The sequence below is a fragment of the Euleptes europaea genome, chromosome 1 (genome assembly GCF_029931775.1).
Source record: "Euleptes europaea isolate rEulEur1 chromosome 1, rEulEur1.hap1, whole genome shotgun sequence".
Lineage (NCBI taxonomy): Eukaryota > Metazoa > Chordata > Lepidosauria > Squamata > Sphaerodactylidae > Euleptes > Euleptes europaea.
In genome coordinates, this window is record NC_079312.1 from 99,539,193 (window position 1) to 99,557,122 (window position 17,930).

The 17,930-nt window shown below is 42.5% G+C and overlaps 1 protein-coding gene across 1 annotated transcript in view; it reads right to left on the reverse strand.

The window, feature by feature from the left end:
- Positions 1-14,033, reverse strand: part of LARS1 (leucyl-tRNA synthetase 1) — a 56,226-nt gene extending 42,193 nt beyond the window's left edge. Inside the window, exons 1-7 of the mRNA XM_056857227.1 lie at positions 14,015-14,033; positions 6,332-6,450; positions 3,770-3,857; positions 2,809-2,889; positions 1,329-1,460; positions 980-1,141; positions 481-593 (exon numbers count right to left, since the gene is read on the reverse strand). Coding sequence (XP_056713205.1) covers positions 481-593; positions 980-1,141; positions 1,329-1,460; positions 2,809-2,889; positions 3,770-3,857; positions 6,332-6,450; positions 14,015-14,020 — 701 coding nt within the window. The 5' untranslated portion in view covers positions 14,021-14,033. The remainder of the gene's footprint in view (positions 1-480; positions 594-979; positions 1,142-1,328; positions 1,461-2,808; positions 2,890-3,769; positions 3,858-6,331; positions 6,451-14,014) is intronic.
- Between the last annotated feature and the right edge of the window lie 3,897 nt (positions 14,034-17,930).

The window sequence follows — 17,930 nt, forward strand, 5'->3', positions numbered from 1 at the left end:
AACATACTTCTTCTGTTCATGGCTTCCTGGATTCAACCCAACATACTGAGCCATTAAAGCAGCAAATGTTGATGGTTTACCTCAGAACTACAAAAAAGGAAGGCTCCTTCTGCCATTTCAGAAATCACAAAGAAACAGCACATGCCCTCAGTATACAGGTATTATTCACCACCAAAAGTTCAAAATGATCCTTTGCCATTTTAATACATCTCTGGACCACTAATTCATTTCATAAACGACTGGTTTTCAAGTTAAGAATCCTCATTTAATCACTAGGACAACTCACTGAAAATAAAATCCATAACCCCTCACTGCAAAAAACTCACACACACTAAGATCGGATGGTGTCCATAGTCAGGATGTAACAAAATAATGAACTACCAGAACACATTTATGGAGTAGTATAATAAGTTAGTCATGAAGGGACTTAATCTTTTAATCTAAATAGCAAACTAAGTTATACAACGGGACTATACTTACCGTTTACCAAATTTAATTTTATTTCTTTCCCTTAGGGTTAGAAATTGCCATCGTACAAAAGAATCATAATAGGGGTTAACATCAGTGGTGATGAAGGAGCGTCTCCAATCGATCTGTAAATATTCAAAAAGGATGGGTGTAGCAGCATTCCAGAAGTTCCAAAAATGGAGACCTGCTTTGTTCATAATCCAGAATCAACCAGAACGGTATCAAACTCCAGTGGATTAGTACAAGCCCCTTGCTTGAACCTAAGTGGAATCCACTCATTGTATTTGCTGTATGTTATCCTAAATCAAAAGGTATGTTGCAAAACCAAAACATCTGCTGCAAATATGTTAAACTGTTATGCACAATCAATGCATAATTGTATGCAGTCCAGTATTTTATATAAAGATGTCTACAGAAAAATGTAAGGTTGCCCGGGGTGGGTGGGGGGAATCTGCCCATCAGTTTCAGACAAACAGTTCTTTAAAACAAGAATTTTAGAAGTAAACTGTACCTTCAGTCCCATGTTCTTTAAATCTTGAATAGCCAGAGGTGGGAAGTAATCAAGCCAATGTTCAGCCTCTGAAAACTTCATTATTTCTTCATCAGAGAGGCCCAAAGACTTCATGATTCCCCACTGGTACTTTGAAGACCCGGTCTTAGCAGCAGCCTTGCTCTTTAATGAAAATAAGGAAGCAGAGTGAATATGCAAGAAACTACTCAAAGGGATCTTGACAGAAGTAACTGAAGAAAACACAGCCTGAAGAAACAGTTTCACATTTAAAGAGCAGTGTATTATGCAAATACACAAGTCACAAATCATCTTTAATAGAAGCAAAAAACATGCACACTTTAAATGATACCTTTTTGCCTTTAGCCTTGTCTTTGATGACCATTTCATCCCCCTTAGATTCCTCCTCTTCCTCCTCTTCATCAGGGAATTCTGGTGGACAGCCGTACAATTCCATTTCTCTTTTCAGCTTATCTGCACATGCCTATGGGAAAATCCACAATGGCTTGGTAGCTAGGGTTAGGGAAATCATTTGTACATCCGAGACCTGGAATCCATTACTTTACTACTTCCAGACTTGGCATCTTTGTTTCCCCTTCTCCCTTAGAAGCTTCTTGATTCATAAATCTTGAGCAGCATAATTCTAAATCTATTGTTTAAGGGATATAAGGACTGAGATGAATTTTGCCACTGCCAATGTAACCTTAGGATCGTTGTCACTTAACAAATAGGATATTTGCTCAGACACAGAGTTACTAGTCTGATCTGTTAGAAGAAGAAGAATATATCTTGATCTGAGATCCTCATAAAAATTACATTCCAGGAGCATGTGTGCTACAGAATCAATAGAACCAGAAGAACACGGACATCTTTTTGCCTTGCATTTCTAACCGTTAACAATAAATTTCAAGTTACCAGTCTCATTGTGTTCGTTCACTAAAAACTCACAAATTCACAAATATATGCCCTCTCAGTTGCCAAAGGCAATACTGAAAAAGGCATTGACTATCATCAATAAATGAGAACTGACCAGCAAATCCAGAGATAAACGAGTTGTTGATCTGTTATTGACCGCTACTGGTCTTTACATAACCATGACAGCTGCACCTCAAATTTTTACCATTTTTTAACAGACTCTGAAAGTAAAGGATGGCAGCTCTTCCATATAGAAGAATCCTCCTCGCCACAAACACCTCCTCACAATTTAAGATCAGCTGGAAAGGCCCTAATAGTGGTACAAAATTATTCAGAGCCAATGGGGCTTCGGGTTTGCTACATGAAAAGCACCTCTCCCACCAAACAACTTCCCAAAAAAGTACGCAATATGACTTGGGGGTGGGTCTGCGGTTCAAAGAAAAAGTTTTTAAAATCCCACTACAAATGCCCAAACGTTTGGGTGCGCTTGAAAGAGTCCTTGGATCCTAGCCTGTAGCTTTAGGCAAGCAAATTATAATTGCACATTATTTATTTAGAAAGTTTATGTGCCGCCTCTCTAGAAACCTGATTGAGGTGGCTCATAAAGCAAGAACAATGCACTAAAATCAGAAAACATAAGGATTATCCATATAAAATAAGCCAGGCACATCTGAAAGTCACTGGAATCCCACTAAGCACTAATTACCATGGCAAAGAATCGACTCATGTTGCTAAACTAAAGCAGAAATTCCCAAACTTCTCACTACAACACGGACTTTGTAATGTACTGTTATTCACTCCAAATCTAAAAAGAAGACCCAGGAGAAGCCACTCCGCCTGTAAACATCAAATGTATATTTCCCTGGTACAGAATTTGAATGGTATTTTTTTTACAAACTACAAAACCCTGATTTTACCTTAACGGGCATGCCAGTGCAATGCAGTCCAAACGGGAACAGGCAGATTTTTCCTTTTAGCCTCTGATAGCCAACAGCAAACTGCAGGAAACACAAATAGTGGCAAGCATTAAGCAATAATATAGTACACACACACCAAAAAAGTGTGCAGGGAGAGGGTCAAGTATGAGCAGTTGAGCTAGAAGCATTTAGTATTAAAAGGTTATAGCTCATTTAAGATTTAATCCTGCCCTTTAGGATTATTCATTGATGATACCAGATCTGTAATTACAAAGAAGCCAGAAAAAAAACTAAAATAATTAACTCCACATCTTTACAGCATAACACAACTGGATACATTCTGGAGTCCACAGTTACTCTATCTCAAAGGCTCTGGGAAGGAAGCCATACAAAAATATTAGAAGTCCAAACAAAAATGAGTTCCTTGACCAGGGGAAAACAGATAAAGCTAATATATGCTGTAGTCTCAAACCACCAGTCAAGATCTGTGCAATTGGAAGCATTTTTCTGTTCTTCTGAAGGTACGTAGGTGAATTTGTAGATGAAAGAACTACTGAGGACACCTCGCTATATGCCATTCTACTTGAACGGTGACTGATTGGAATCAGAAATGTATCACAGAAACACAGGAGCCAAGCAGAGCAGTGCTTAAAGCAGCCAATAAGAGCTATGTAGTGGAGATGTTAAAATCTGACAAGGGGAAGATGCTAGAGAGAAGAAATATCCCAACTGTGCCCAAATGTCTGGCCTGAGACTTCTTGCTATAACCTTCAACTACCACACAACTGCAGGTTGAAACAGAAATAAATAACACACAAATTACACCATTTCACTCAGCTGTTTCACTTAAAAAGAACAGTAATGGGCACTCAGTTGGCTCAAGGACTGAATGCCAAGATTTTTCCTCTCTCTGTCTCTCTGTATGGCCTTTGTTAAGTTAGTAACACAGAAAAATTCATACCTCACACTTTGATAAAGAAAATGTGTGTCCCAAGTGAAGCCGGCCATTCATGTATGGGTATGGAAAGGTGACAAAGTATTTGCCATTGCTAAGCGGAGGATACAAAATAAACACACATCAGTAAGTTTGCAGCAAATAAACCAGAAGACAACTGGAACTGTACTCCTAAGTAGACTTAAATGGACTAAGTACACAAGGCTCTTGTCTGAAAGAACATCTAGCTAACCTATGATGTTGCTAGTAGAAACAGGATTAATCCTGATGATCACCTAAAATCTGCAAGGAACACATGCTTCATTACAGTACCACAGTCATTTATGCAAATCCTTTTAACAGTTCAAGCATTTTATTATTACAGTGGCCACGCATACACATCATACAATTCATGTTAAAAACAGAAGTCGTCTCCAAACAGTAGTTGTGAGAAAGATATATTCATTTCTTTCTTCTCCTTCTGTCGCTGCAAAGGAATGCTGGTCTTCCCTTTTATAATTTTCCCTACTTGAAGAGTGATTAGAACTCTTAAGTGCAGGAGTGTCACACGTAAAGCCTGGGGGGCAGATTCGGCCCCTTGAGAGCTCTTATCTGGCCCGTGAGCCAGCTGAGGCAGCCACCCCCCCTACTCTCAATCTGGGCTGGCAAGGCATGGCCTGGCCTGGCCAAGTGACATTTATGTCATATCCAGCCCTTGTAACAATTGAGTTTGACACCCCTTCTTTAGTGTATACTTGTCAAGCTTCAGAACGACCTAATTCCTTTATTAATGTCTTTTTGTTAATTTGATGCTTTGCTTGTACTAGACAGTCATGAAAAAAGAATTTTAAAAACAGATTTGGAAAAAGTAAACACTGTTTCCTTAAACTGATGAAAACCTTTTAAAGCTGTCTTTTATTTAGTTTTGCTTCCGGTTATTAAGGCTGCAATCCCATACACACTTTCTTGGGGTTTGAAGTGCAGTCTGAGGTAAGAACCAGTGTGGTACAGTGACCAGAGTATGATCAAGGACAGATGAAACCGAGTTCAAATCTGCCTTGAAGCTCACTAAAATGTCCTTGGTCAGTCACGTACATTTGGCACAATCACAGGCTTGTAAGGATTAGTTGGGGGACATAGGAGAGTACCCCCATGAGCATATTTGTAGTTGTAAATAGCCATGTATGAGTATTAGAACGAATCTAATGTCTGGTTGTGTAAGGGAAAACATAACCATCATGCAAATTAAGGGCTTGTACAGTTAACCTATCAAAGAAGATGTGGAAGGTGTCTGAAGAGCTGAGGACACTGTAGACCATGGAGGTCAGAATAGCTGTGGAGATAGCTAGGCCCCAGCAGCCTGACTACAGCCAGTCTCAAATGAGTCCACAAAGGCAGCTGCTACATTGGAGCGCAGGGAAGAGGAGATTTCCCTCCCCATGAGAACAAAGGCAGAAAAGCCTCAGAATATTGTAAGTTTGAAATTACCAAGGACAGATTTTCAGGTTTCTATTGTTCTTACCAAGCTGCTGTTAAATACTGTTTTGTTTGGATCTAAAAAGAAAAGAGGGTTTTGTTTTGTTTTTAACTTGGGAAGCAAGCAACTCAGACCTAACTATGTTTACCAATCCCAAGATCCTGACAGGGGCATAGGAGAGTATGTATGCTGCCAAGAGCTCCTTGAAAGAAAGGCAGGGTAAAGGTATAAGAAGCAACGAGGTGAAGAATACAGGGTGTACACAAGCCTTTTTTTATTGGAAATTTGGGCTACATTTAAAAACATAAACCCAGAGATACTGACTCTCTCATCTTTTGTATATAATTCTAAATTAAAAATCTTAAATCCATCTCAAGCTAGGGAAATGGTACAATCTGCCTGGTTTATAGAAGCCCAACATAGACAACAATGCATAATTTTTTTTAGCATTACAAAGTAAAATTCTGTCAGTGGGTTGGTTCCAATACTTTCAGCTGCACGCTTACATCTCCAATAAAGTAAGAAATCAACAAATAAGTACTACTTTGACATCTTTAGAGGAGGAACTTTTTAATGTTATAGAGCCAAAGGGATTGCTGAAAATATTCTTTTGCAGGGCTAATTTAATTATACAATGAAGATAAATTTTATCTTTGAAAACACTATATTTGTCCTAACCCTGGCTTTTCCAGCCCCAGATTTGTTCTTCAGTTATCTAGATCTTATATTATCCTATCTCATATTATACTTCCTGGTGGGGCTTTGATTCTTCTAAGAAAGCACCAGGTTCTACTAGGTATCTAGCAGGGAAGCCTATACTTAATTTCCACAATATATACAGGTGTCTCTCTTACACACAGTTAATTGCACCCAAGTATCATAAACAGCACCCACATCCATTCTATTATGCAGAAAATTAAATCCCAAAATTATGTGCAATAGACGAGCCCTATCCAAAACTAAACTGACTTTTTCTATTGACTTCAATGATTGTAAGGTCACTACCTCAAATACAGAAGTGGTTATACAGCTAAATTATCCAGAACTGTAGCATTCAGTACATACAATCCACCCTCCCCCACTAGTTTCCGACTAGCTCCATACATTCTCACCTCTTCTGGTTTGCAGCATCTGTTGCGTTAACTTCAAATGCTCTCTCATCATCCCACTTTTGCTGGATTTCCTTTTCAATCTTCTTCAGAAAGTCCACTTTAGCTGTCCCCTTCCGTTCCTTAAAAAGTATAAAAAGTATTTTAAAAAGGCATATTAGAATGACAACATAGTGTCCTTTATTGTAAAACATACAATATACATAATAAGATCCTAATGCATTTGTTATTGAATGTCCCATTTTGTTGATCATACAGACTCACTATGTGTAATCCACCTTGAGCCCTGTGAGAAAGGTAGACAATAAATAATGTAAATAAAAGACCTACTGGAGGAAGCTCAAAAGATAAAAAAAAGTACAACAAAAACATATGATAACTCATATATTAGTTGTTGCCCAATACATCTTGTATATAATCAACTAAAGCAATCTTTTTCTTTTTCTTTTTACTACAAGGAGCAAGTGTAGGCTGGCTAGTTAAATAGCTGGATGCCAATTAGACAGGAGCCAATAATCTGAACTGATAACATGATTATGCAAACTGGGCACTTTTGCATGTTGGCTCAATATACTCCATGTTTATATTTTGATAGGTAATGGGGGAGTTTCCTGGTTTTTCACATTATTTACTATTTTGTATTGGTGTTAAAAAGAAATGTGTCCTTTAAACTTGGAAGTTCGTTTTCCCAGGATCTCGGCCAAGCTACTGGATTCTGTGCCAGCGTCCACAGTCCATGATACATGCAATCAAGATCATTCACATTTCCGGAGGGTCTGAAACATGACATATTATGATAGCGGGCAAGTAAATGTGTATGACTGAATAAAATATTAAACATGACAGAAGGCATACAGAACACACTTTCAAAGCATATTTTAATAAGTTATACAACCATTTAAACTACAAAGCAATTTCAGCTGCTACCACCCTTAACCCTACAGCGATTTCTCTCTAGAGACAGCTTTTGATTTCTTAGTAATACCACTTTGCTTCTTGAAAAAAAGAGAGGGGTCTCTTGAACAGTCCAATCACATTCTCATTTGCAGCAAATCCAAATAAGAAAAAATAACTATATCAATTAAAATTTGTCTGTATACATGGTAATTATTGTGTGCAACATTCTGCCCAGGCATACTGAATGGAACTGCCTAGCTCACGCTTTTACAGAAGAATTACAGCAATCACTCACACACGCCTTACTCCTCCCAAACCAGGCCAACTTAAATTATATTCCCAGAAAGTTGAAATGGAGCTACTGAATTTGTCAATTCCAGAGAGAAAATCCCCAAGATTAGATTCCATTAAACATTTTCAAGTTCCTATACGCAACAACCAACAAACACACCAAAGCCTGAGTCAAAATTTTAATCTACCTAAATGTCTGCCAGTTCAATGCGCGGTGTGTGCGTGAACGGAGGGTCTCCCTATTATAAGGCTCTGTGCAAAATGTACTGTGTTTCTTCTGTGCACAAACACATCGCACATTCATGAGGGCTGAGCCACTAAGTTACAGGGGTTCTCCTCACTAGGGGTGTGCATTTGGCTAAAGCCGAACCGGGGGAAAAAAACCAAAAAAACTTTTCAGAATTTTTTTTGGGGGGAGGGGTTTACCGGTTAAAAAATGGCAGCAATTAAAGGGAACCAAAAAAAGTGGATCCCAAATGATTTTTTTCCTGCATTATTCAGTGCTGCTTTGGCCCCGCCACGATTTTCCCCTCCCCCTTATTTACCTGCTGGCTGAGTCATTACTGCCACCGCCTTGGAAGTCCACATGAACTTCCACGGTGGCCCAGCATTCAGATTGCCACCGCCTGCCACCTCCAACGTCCTCATGGACTTCCGAGGCAGCAGGGGTCGCAGAACTGAACGCTGGGCTCCACTGCTCGGCGTATTTTTCGGGTTGGGGTTTAATAAACCCGAAAAATTTCCATTATTTGTAAAAGCCAAATCCTTATATTTTCAAAAATTACTCCCCACACCAGTGTCCCTTTGCACAGCAAACAAATGCACAGAAAGAAACCAATTGCCCAGGGCCGGTGCTACCATGAGGCGAACTAGGTGGTCGCCTAGGGCACAGACCTCAGAGGGGGGCAGAGTTTTAAACAGATTAGTTTCCTGAAAAAAATTCAACTGATAATTTATATTTTTTTCATTTTAAGATAAGTACCACAACAGTGCTATGGAATATAATTAATTACAACATCTTATAAAAAGTTCTGTAGGAATGCATCAGGCTTTTATTTTTTCTACAAGACATCGGTTTTTGAAAATTGGTTAGCAATTGGGGGGGAGGCACAAGTAGTTAGCCTTGCCTAGGGCGCAAAAAAAGACTGGCACCGGCCCTGCATTTGCCTGTGTAGAAGAAAGTACAGTTGTGCGCTCTGGGACACCATTAGGAAAGAGACTAAACAGCATCCTGTGTAAACTGGATTTGTTAAGGTATATTTATTGCTGTGAGGTACGTTTTGTGGTGCACGAGGAGATTATTGAGATCACTGAGGCAGGATTGGTATATAAACAAATGAGAAGACTTAATTAATTACAGATTGGTTTAAAAGTAACAAATCAGCAGTACAGGTGTCTACTGGCAGACAAAGGAGAAGCCTGGGTGAGGCACACAAATTTAAATTAGTTATGGCTTCAGAAAGTAGTTAAACCTTTCTATAATGCTTTCAGGCACAAACAGGCTTTTGCTGACTAGCCACCCAGGGCTGGATCCTCTCTCACACACAGGAGCCCACCTACACCAGCCTGCCCTTCCCCAAGAGTCAGACTAAATAGTACAAGGTCTGCTCATTACCAGAGAGAATCCTACCAACTGGGTACCCTATTATCTCCCAGAGATGGAGCTGAACCACTCTGCCACACTACCAGGCAGAGCTACCCTGAAGAGCCTGAAGAGAAGGATGAAGAGGTGATATGATAACCTGAAGATAACCATCTTCAAGTACTTGAAGGGCTGTCGCGTAGAGGAGGGCGCTGAGTTGTTTTCTGTTGTCCCAGAAGGTCGGACCAGAACCAACGGGTTGAAATTAAATCAAAAGAGTTTCCGTCTAGACAGTAGGAAAAAATTTCTAACAGTTAGAGCGGTTCCTCAGTGGAACAGGCTTCCTCGGGAGGTGGTGAGCTCTCCTTCCCTGGAGGTTTTAAAGAAGAGGTTAGACGGCCATCTGTCAGCAATGCTGATTCTGTGACCTTAAGCAGATGATGAGAGGGAGGGCATCTTGGCCATCTTCCGGGCATGGAGTAGGGGTCACTGGGGGTGTGTGGGGGAGGTAGTTGTGAACTTCCTGAATTGTGCAGGTGGTTGGACTAGATGACCCTGGTGGTCCCTTCCAACTCTATGATTCTACCCTTCACTCTGCTTTTTCCTAAGCCAGACCTGAGACAGATCTTAACTCCCACCTTTCTTCCACCTTCTCAAAGGTGACTGGACGCTGGAGCAGCACTCCGATAGGCTCATCTGAGTGGCTGTTTTCCCTTCAGGGGCAGGACAGCCTCCTGTCCGTCAGTGATATATAAGGGTTATCCAGTACCATGTCTGGTTATTTAGCTTGTAATTACCCCCAGTACAGACACATTTCAATTCTTAAAGGGTTAAGTAAAAAGGCTTTGTCTTGGGTATAAATAGCACTTGAGACAAAGTAATGCTGACACAAAACACTAATGGCCCATAGAAACAATGGAAATCAAAGGACATTAAAGGTCTGGACACTTTTGCTTAAAGTTATAGAAAGATACCCAATATGACCTGGGCAGTTACCGCACTTTGTATTCCTAGCGATGTATTAAGAGTTTGAAAATGTTATAAAAAACATCGCTTTAAAAGGGTTTTTGGATACCACTGCTTATAAATGGTTGGAAGACGTCTTCACAGCTAAAGGGGCCAACAAAGTGCAAACAGTATTTTTTATAACGTTTTCAAACTCTCAATACATTGGTGGGAATACAAAGAAAGTGCGAACAGTATTTTTTATAACATTTTCAAACTCTTAATTCATCGCTGGGAATACAAGTGCAGTATCCCCCCTGGTTGCTAAACTTCTAATTACAAACAAGTTCATCCCCAAAAAAGCAATCTGCAGCATAAACACTGACTACACTGTTTAACCTAATCTCACTTTAATCCGTCATACTCTTATATTAGTCCACTGAATAGTCTCAGAGCTTTCTTCCTTAGAGACTCCAGCTCTGCAAGCCTAACAGCCAGTTTACTGTTCCTTGGGATTAGTGAAGAAGAATCACTTGTAGCCTGGCCTGTTATTTTACTGGCTAATGAGGCAGATTCAGTAAAGCATCACAATGACCAGCAAAACGGCAGACTATGCTTGAAGGAGTTAACAGCCGGGTGCAAACAGAACGAAACAACATATCACATGGGTGGCTTGGCATACCATTTGGAAATGGTTTGAAACTTCTAAGGAAAAGTGATCAGAGTATGAGTCTTCAGGTAAAATGAAAATCTTTAATGCCTTCCATGTATAGCACACGATGCTTCCAGAGTTTGGGGGGGAGTTTGATCCTCCATTTCCCAGACATTATTCTAGCCAGAAAGGGGACAATTTATACTTTTAAAAGGAGTTATTTGGCCATTCTTTGTGCACTGTATGGTGCCTCAAAACTGACGTTATATTAATCTTCAAAAAAAAAATAAGAGCAACCTTTGTAAATTGCCCCTTCCTGTCAAAGAAAGCTTGAGACTAATGACCCATCTCAAGTGTTATCATACAAGGGGGCTTAATGAAAGCTTAACATTAGAACCATCTCTATATACAACACCGTAACACCACTAGTTCTAACATAAGCTGCCTATCACCTCTATAAACAGGTCTCCGACAAGAGTATATATGACAGTGGTGGCGAACCTATGGCACGCGTGCCAGAGGGGGCACTCAGAGCCCTCTCTGTGGGCACACGAGCCATCGCCCCAGCACAGAGATCGCCTGAGTTCGGCGCTGCGCGGAGGGGACGGCTAGCCTCGGGTACTGGCTGCTGGAGCGAGGGAAGGAAGGGCGCTGCTGCTGGTGCTGCACTCCGAAGGCATGAGGTGGAGAAGCCGGGCACAGGAGCGCAGCATGGCTGTCTCCGGGTTGGACGCGGCGCCTTCTCCTTCCCGGCCCAGAGTTGGAAGAGCGGCTTCTCGTTCTCCCGATCAGTGGCTCCTGAGGGCCAATGAAGCCGGTACTGTGAGCGGAGGAGGATGGCGAGCCTATTGCTCCTCCCGGCACCGGCTGCGGGGTTTGGGGTGTTTTTTTTGGGGGGGGGCAATCCAGGCGCATCCAGCGGGACCTGTTGTTTCGGCTCCTGTCGTGGGCAGAGTAGGGAGGACTAGTCTCTTCTGAGGAGACTTGGGGGGGGGGAGCGAGGGATGAAAACTGGCAAACTTCCTGCTGCTTTCCAGCTGAGCCGGGTTCTCCATCACCCCCGGAGTTTAGGGCCTGGTGGTGCAGCAAGCGCGAGTTGTTTTTTCTAAACTAAAACCTCAGTATTCCGGTTAAATTGCCGTGTTGGCACTTTGCGATAAATAAGTGGGTTTTGGGTTGCAGTTTGGGCACTCAGCCTCTAAAAGGTTCGCCATCACTGATATATGAAGTTACAGAGACTAATTCTCTCACAAATAACACAATCTTGTATGAGGACCATATAAAGAGCTCACTGCACTGATCAACTGCAAAGAAAGAAACTCAACAAGTGCAAGTTTTCTTATAATGTATGACAAGTTGTATTTGCCATGGCTTGGTCATCTATTCAAGAAAAGCTACACCTTGTCCTTTGTGTCTGGGCACCCAACCTTCATGGACAATTATACTAAACAGGGTCTCTCCCATCCAAACCCAACACTCTTGGGTACACCACACCAGCTGCCACTCTTAACTGTAAAAACCATGGCTCATTCTCAGGGATGGACTGGCCATTTAACTTAACAGGGGAAATTCCCAGTAGGCTACTGTCCTCCACGGCCACTAGTAACCAGGAGCAAAGAGATAAGCCTCAGCAACTCTAACAATTCCTCAGCGGCCCCTTGGCTCAGACCCTTCCTCAGCAATGACAACAGGTGTCAGCTGGTCAAATATCTCTTCCTGCACTGCTGCCAGTTTTGAGGAGAATGAAATGGGTGAGCTAATGCCCATTGTGCCCAACTACACTGAGTGACCCTGAAGCACTAGCTTATAGCGCTCCAGGGTCATTCTTATTTCCTAATCCACTCCTGCCATCCTGTTGAAGAAAGGGGAGGCTTTGGTTCACAAAAGTGTGTTAAGGTCTCCAAGGCACCTCAAGACTCTCCTTTCCTAACACAGAGGCCCCTCTAGAACATGTTCCTAAAGTGAACAAAGGGGGAAACTGTTCCTTTACTTTTAATAATTATGTAGAAGAGGACATTTCACTAGATGCAACTTCTTGCAGACAGCAAGTGTGGCACAGCAGTTGAGTATCACCAGCAGGGGACTTTCTTCTTTCTGGATGTCGCTGCTGGCCCGGCTTCTTTTCTCTCTGGCGTGGACCGGGGCAGCAGCACCTTGTTGCTGCCACTGGCCTGCCTTCTTCCCTTCCTCAAAACCCCTCCCAGTACAAGAGAGAAGGAAAAAGAAGCAACAACTACATCACCACCTCCTTCTCTGCCGCCTCCCCTATGGGTCCCCTTGCCCCTAGTGAAGGTGGTGGCTGGTGAAGGAAGGTGGATGTAGCCGGCCTGCTTCTGGCTGCCTTGCTGCCCACCCAGCTTCTCCGGTGACTGTCAGCGGCTTCTGCCATCCACCTTGTTCTGCCTCCCCGACCAGCTGGCTCTCACTACCTGCCCAGTTTGTTTGCCATGGCCACCTACCCTAGCAAAGTTTGCAGGGAGTGCTATGCAATCCTCTAAATCAGGGATGTCAAACTCAGTTGTTACAAGGGCCGGATATGACATAAATGTCACTTTGCCGGGCCATGCCTCGGCAGCCCAGATCGAGAGTGGGGTGGTGGTGGCTGCCTCGGCTGGCTCGGGGGCCAGATAAGAGCTCAAGGGGCTGAATCCAGCCCCCAGGCCTTACGATTTAACACCCCTTCCCTAAATGGTGGCTCAGCATCATACGATCTTTATCTCCGTAGATTTACTGATGAGAAATTTGGGGTGCCATGCTAACTATGAAATATAACTATTAGGGCCCAGGCTAGCCTGATCTCGTCAGATCTCAGAAGCTAAGCCCTGGTTAGTATTCGGATGGGAGACCACCGAAACATTGCTGTGCAGAGGAAGGCACCGGCAAACCACCTCTGTTAGTCTCTTGCCATGAAAACCCCAAAAAGGGGTCGCCATAAGTCAGCTGCGACTTGATGGCACTTTACACACACACACACAATTTTGGGACAGCCATTCTCTCTCTCTTTGCCTAATGTATACTACCCCGAGTTCCCGAGAGAAAAGGTGAGATACAAAACACCTGCCATACAAGAGCCCGGCCTCCTCTCGGCCTTGTGACAAAGACCCCCTTTTTCCTACAAGACCCGATGTCGAAACGAGGCAAGCTCTTATTCGAGGAAACGCAGCGAGCTGAAGAAAGCGGTCCTGTTTCTACTGCACAGAGGTGGGGCGACAGGCCTCGCCGCCGCCTCCCTCTCACGCGGTCGACCACCCCCAGTTCCCCCACAGCCACTACCCAAAACCCGGGGCTGGAGGGTGAGCGCATCACCACCGACATTCACCGTCATCGCGCCTTGCCGCTGCCAACAACCGCGGCCTGCAACAGCTGGCCTCCACGTCTCAGCTTCCACTCCACGCTGCCGCTTCTCCCGCAATGCCACGAGAACAAGCCGGGATCCGGTTTCCTTCGCAAAGGTTGTTGGGACATGGAGTTCGCCGGTCTGCGGGTAACTGGGCACACTGACGAGTTCTTGAACTACAGTTCCCGGGAAACACTGCGTTGCCAGAGGCTCTGTAGAGTTGTTCTACGTCAGACTGTATCTGAAGCTGAGGACTACGACTCCCATAATGCACAAGGCCCAGTCATAGTGATGCATGTAAACTAAGGTTCTCGGTATTCCTTCTATCGCAGGAAGAGAATGGGGAATCCGCTTCTTTGCTATGGGAATTGTCAGCTTTGGAGTACTATTTGCTAGACTCCAGACAAAGCCTGTGTGGTCGAGAACCTGCTTTGGTTATACAGTATCATATATCTGCCTTGGTTTCCCGTAGGACTTTCAGTAACCTGAATGACAATCTGTCATGCATATGTTAAGCCACTTTAAGCTACCAAGACAGACGGAGTATAAATATTTTAATATTCCGCTGTCACGTCAATGCCATTATAACCATACAGTTTCACTACTGTGTGACCATCTCTAAAAGCTTAGTGTAGGCAGTTATTGTTCTTCTGGGAGAATGATATAGAACACAAACAAGCAAAACCAACATGGTATAGTGGTTAGCTGTTGGTCTGGCACTACACCACAGTGGCCGTCTTACAAGGCAAAATGAAAAGCTTGGTGTTACATCATCAAGAGTCAGATAATCAGATATACTGATTGAGAAAAGCTGAAAGATGTGTAGAATTGAACCATGTCTTCATAATTTCATTTTTAACAGTTTTCTTCAAGTTCAAAAAGCAGCTTTAGTGTTTGAAACTGGAAAAGCACAAAACAGTGTGCACTTTTAAATATTACATGTGGTCCTTAGTATGGCTGATATTTTACTTATTATAATTTATAAAATAATTTGTACCCTGCCTTTCTTCCCAAGCTAGGCCTCCAAATCACTTTGCAATCTAAGTTAAAAACTATCCATAGCAATTTATGTAGACATTAGATAACATAGGGGACAAGAAAGGATCTTGCAATATCTATTAGCAGAGATATCAGGAGATAGAGCAGCTGTTTCCTGGGACGGCTGTCTGGAATTGCCCAGTTAGGTAGAAACAGAACCACTAGAATATGGTGCATCAATTTCCATTGTAGACATAAAAGACACCATGGTCAATATTACTAAAAGCTGCTGAGAGGTCCAGAAAAATCAACATGGCTACATTAACCTATATTCTTGCACAGATCATCCAACAGGGTCACCCCAGGCAATTTTGGTCCCAGTCAAGTTTGAGTAGACCTGCTTAGGCATGCTATGGATACTACACTAGAGCTAATCTAAAGCATTTAGAACAAAGCTACTATGCTGGAGCACATTTCAGCCCAAGTTAAGCATACTGGAGCTTTATTTATTTGAACAAGATAATTAAGCATGTGGTTAATACTCTACTGAAATTGATAAGGCCTAATTACACAAGTGGTTAACTTCTACCAGAATCATGCCCTGGCTCTCTAAGGTGCCATAGTAATTTTGGATTGTAACCTTACACACATTTTCTTGGGAGGAATCCCTACTGAACTTGATGAGGCTTTTTCTTATCAAAGATGCATAGAATCAAGTAGCACAGCTTCCAAGCTTTGCAATCAAGAACTAAGAAGCTGGAATTAGTTGCCAAAGCTACAAGCATCTGCCCTACCAAAGTATTTATAGCTGCTGACAAGTGAATGTTCATCCACCAGAAAATAAAAAAGTGAGGTAGCCAGCCTATCAAAAAGATATGCAGTCTGAACACATGGCAGGGATCCAGGAATATTTGATTTCATGTTCCACTGTGCCTTCAAAACTAGTGGAGACTCAGTTCAGTCTTTTGCAGTCAGTCTATAGGTAACGTATTTTAAAGGATTACTATTTACATCAATGTAATTTAAAAATATTAATGGTGACATCTGAAATACAATGCTGTAGTATATGCTTATATTAGCTAATTAAATATTTCAAAGCAAGAACGTTGGAATCATGACAAGACTTCCGGTAGGTTGTAATCCTAAGAATTAGGATTCCTGAGAGCAGACCTCATTGAATGGAAGGGGATTCAGTTCCAAGCGGAACTGCTTAGAATTGCTCCTCAGGTTTCAGTAATGCAAAAGTCTCAAGAGCTGGCATTATACTTTAACATTGTAAAATGTTATAGCCCTGAAGTCACGGGTTCAGTTTGTCGATGATGTTTATCTTTAAAATTACTACACAGCCGTAGTAGAAAGCTGGTGCTCATACAAAAACATTGATAAATCATGTTCAGTACCATCCAATTGAAATCACTGAAGTCTTACTTAAGGCACATCACATTACATATGGCCAAAAGAAAATAGAATAAAATGTAATTAATGTATTTAAAATGTTTCTATCCCACCTTATCTCCTTCAGCTCTCTTTAATTCTGTATAAGTGGTCATCAGGTGAGTTGCTGTAGTTAATGAACACAAGTTTTAATATTTATAATTAAAGTTTTATCATACAGGACCAATCCTAAACAGGTCTACTCAAGAGTAAGTCTTATGTTACTCAATGGCACTTACTCCCAGGAAAGTGCCTTAGCCTTTATATATTAATGAAGCCAGTGATTTAACTATATCACAAACAAGTAAAAAATATTCCGTAACCCCTATTCAAAATTGTGATACACAAGGGAGTGACACAAATTGTCATACATGCTGGGACACATAACTGTGTCCAGAGAGAGCCAGCGTGGTGTGGTGGTTAAGAGCGGTGGACTCTAAACTGGAGAACCGGGTTTGATTTCCCGACTACTACACACGAGCGGCAGACGTTAATGTGGTGAACCGAGTTGGTTTCCCCACACCTACACATGAAGCCAGCTGGGTGACCCTGGGTTAGTCACAGTTCTCTCCGAACTCTCTCAGCCCCACCTACCTCACAAGGTGTCTGTTGTGGGGAAAGGAAGGAGATTGTAAGCCGGTTTGATTCTCCTTAAAAGGTAGAGAAAATCAGCATATAAAAACCAACTTCTTCTTCTAATAAAACACTTTCAGTGCAGTCCTGAGCAGAGTTACACCCTTCTAAGACCATTGAAATAAATGGGCTTAAGGTGTTGGCTCTACTTAGGATGGCATTGTTAATGACTACATCAGTGATAATCACTAAGTGGCTTGGGAGCCACGGTTGGCTCTTTGGAGCACCATTTCCCAATATGACACCTGCCCATGTTCCAGGAAAGTTAGCCAGGCCATTGCTTGGTAGGGCCTGTGGTTCAAACCTTTAAACAGCAGCTGCTGAAGGAACTGGAGGACAGGTAAGCTAGCTTTCCTGAGCTATGAGTCTCATGTTAGGTGTGGAAGGAAAGGGTCCATGATCCCCAACAACCCCCCTGCATCCTTCTCCACAGCCTCGGTGTTCTCATCCTAGCACCCAGACAGCTTCCTGGAGATCAAGCAGGCAGGTGTAGAGGAGAGTAAAACCACCATTACCTAGGGATGCGATATGCCTGCTTTGGACAGGCATTCTTCTGCTGAACAGCCCTTCCACCTGTCCCAAGCCACTGAGGCCCGTGGAAGAACAATGGGGGGGGGGGCAAAAATGACATTCCACTATGTGCAACCATGTTCAGGAAAACCCGTTTGTGACATCAGTACATCAGCCAATGCTCTCGAAATAGTTATTACCATAAAGTTTTAGATCACCAGCTGACATCACATCTGCTCCTTGCCCTGCCCCTGAAGCTCGCAGGGATGCCAGACAGCAGCCTGGCTTCCCTACACACCATTTGGGCCACCCAGGAACAGACTAGGGTTGCTAACTCCTGGGT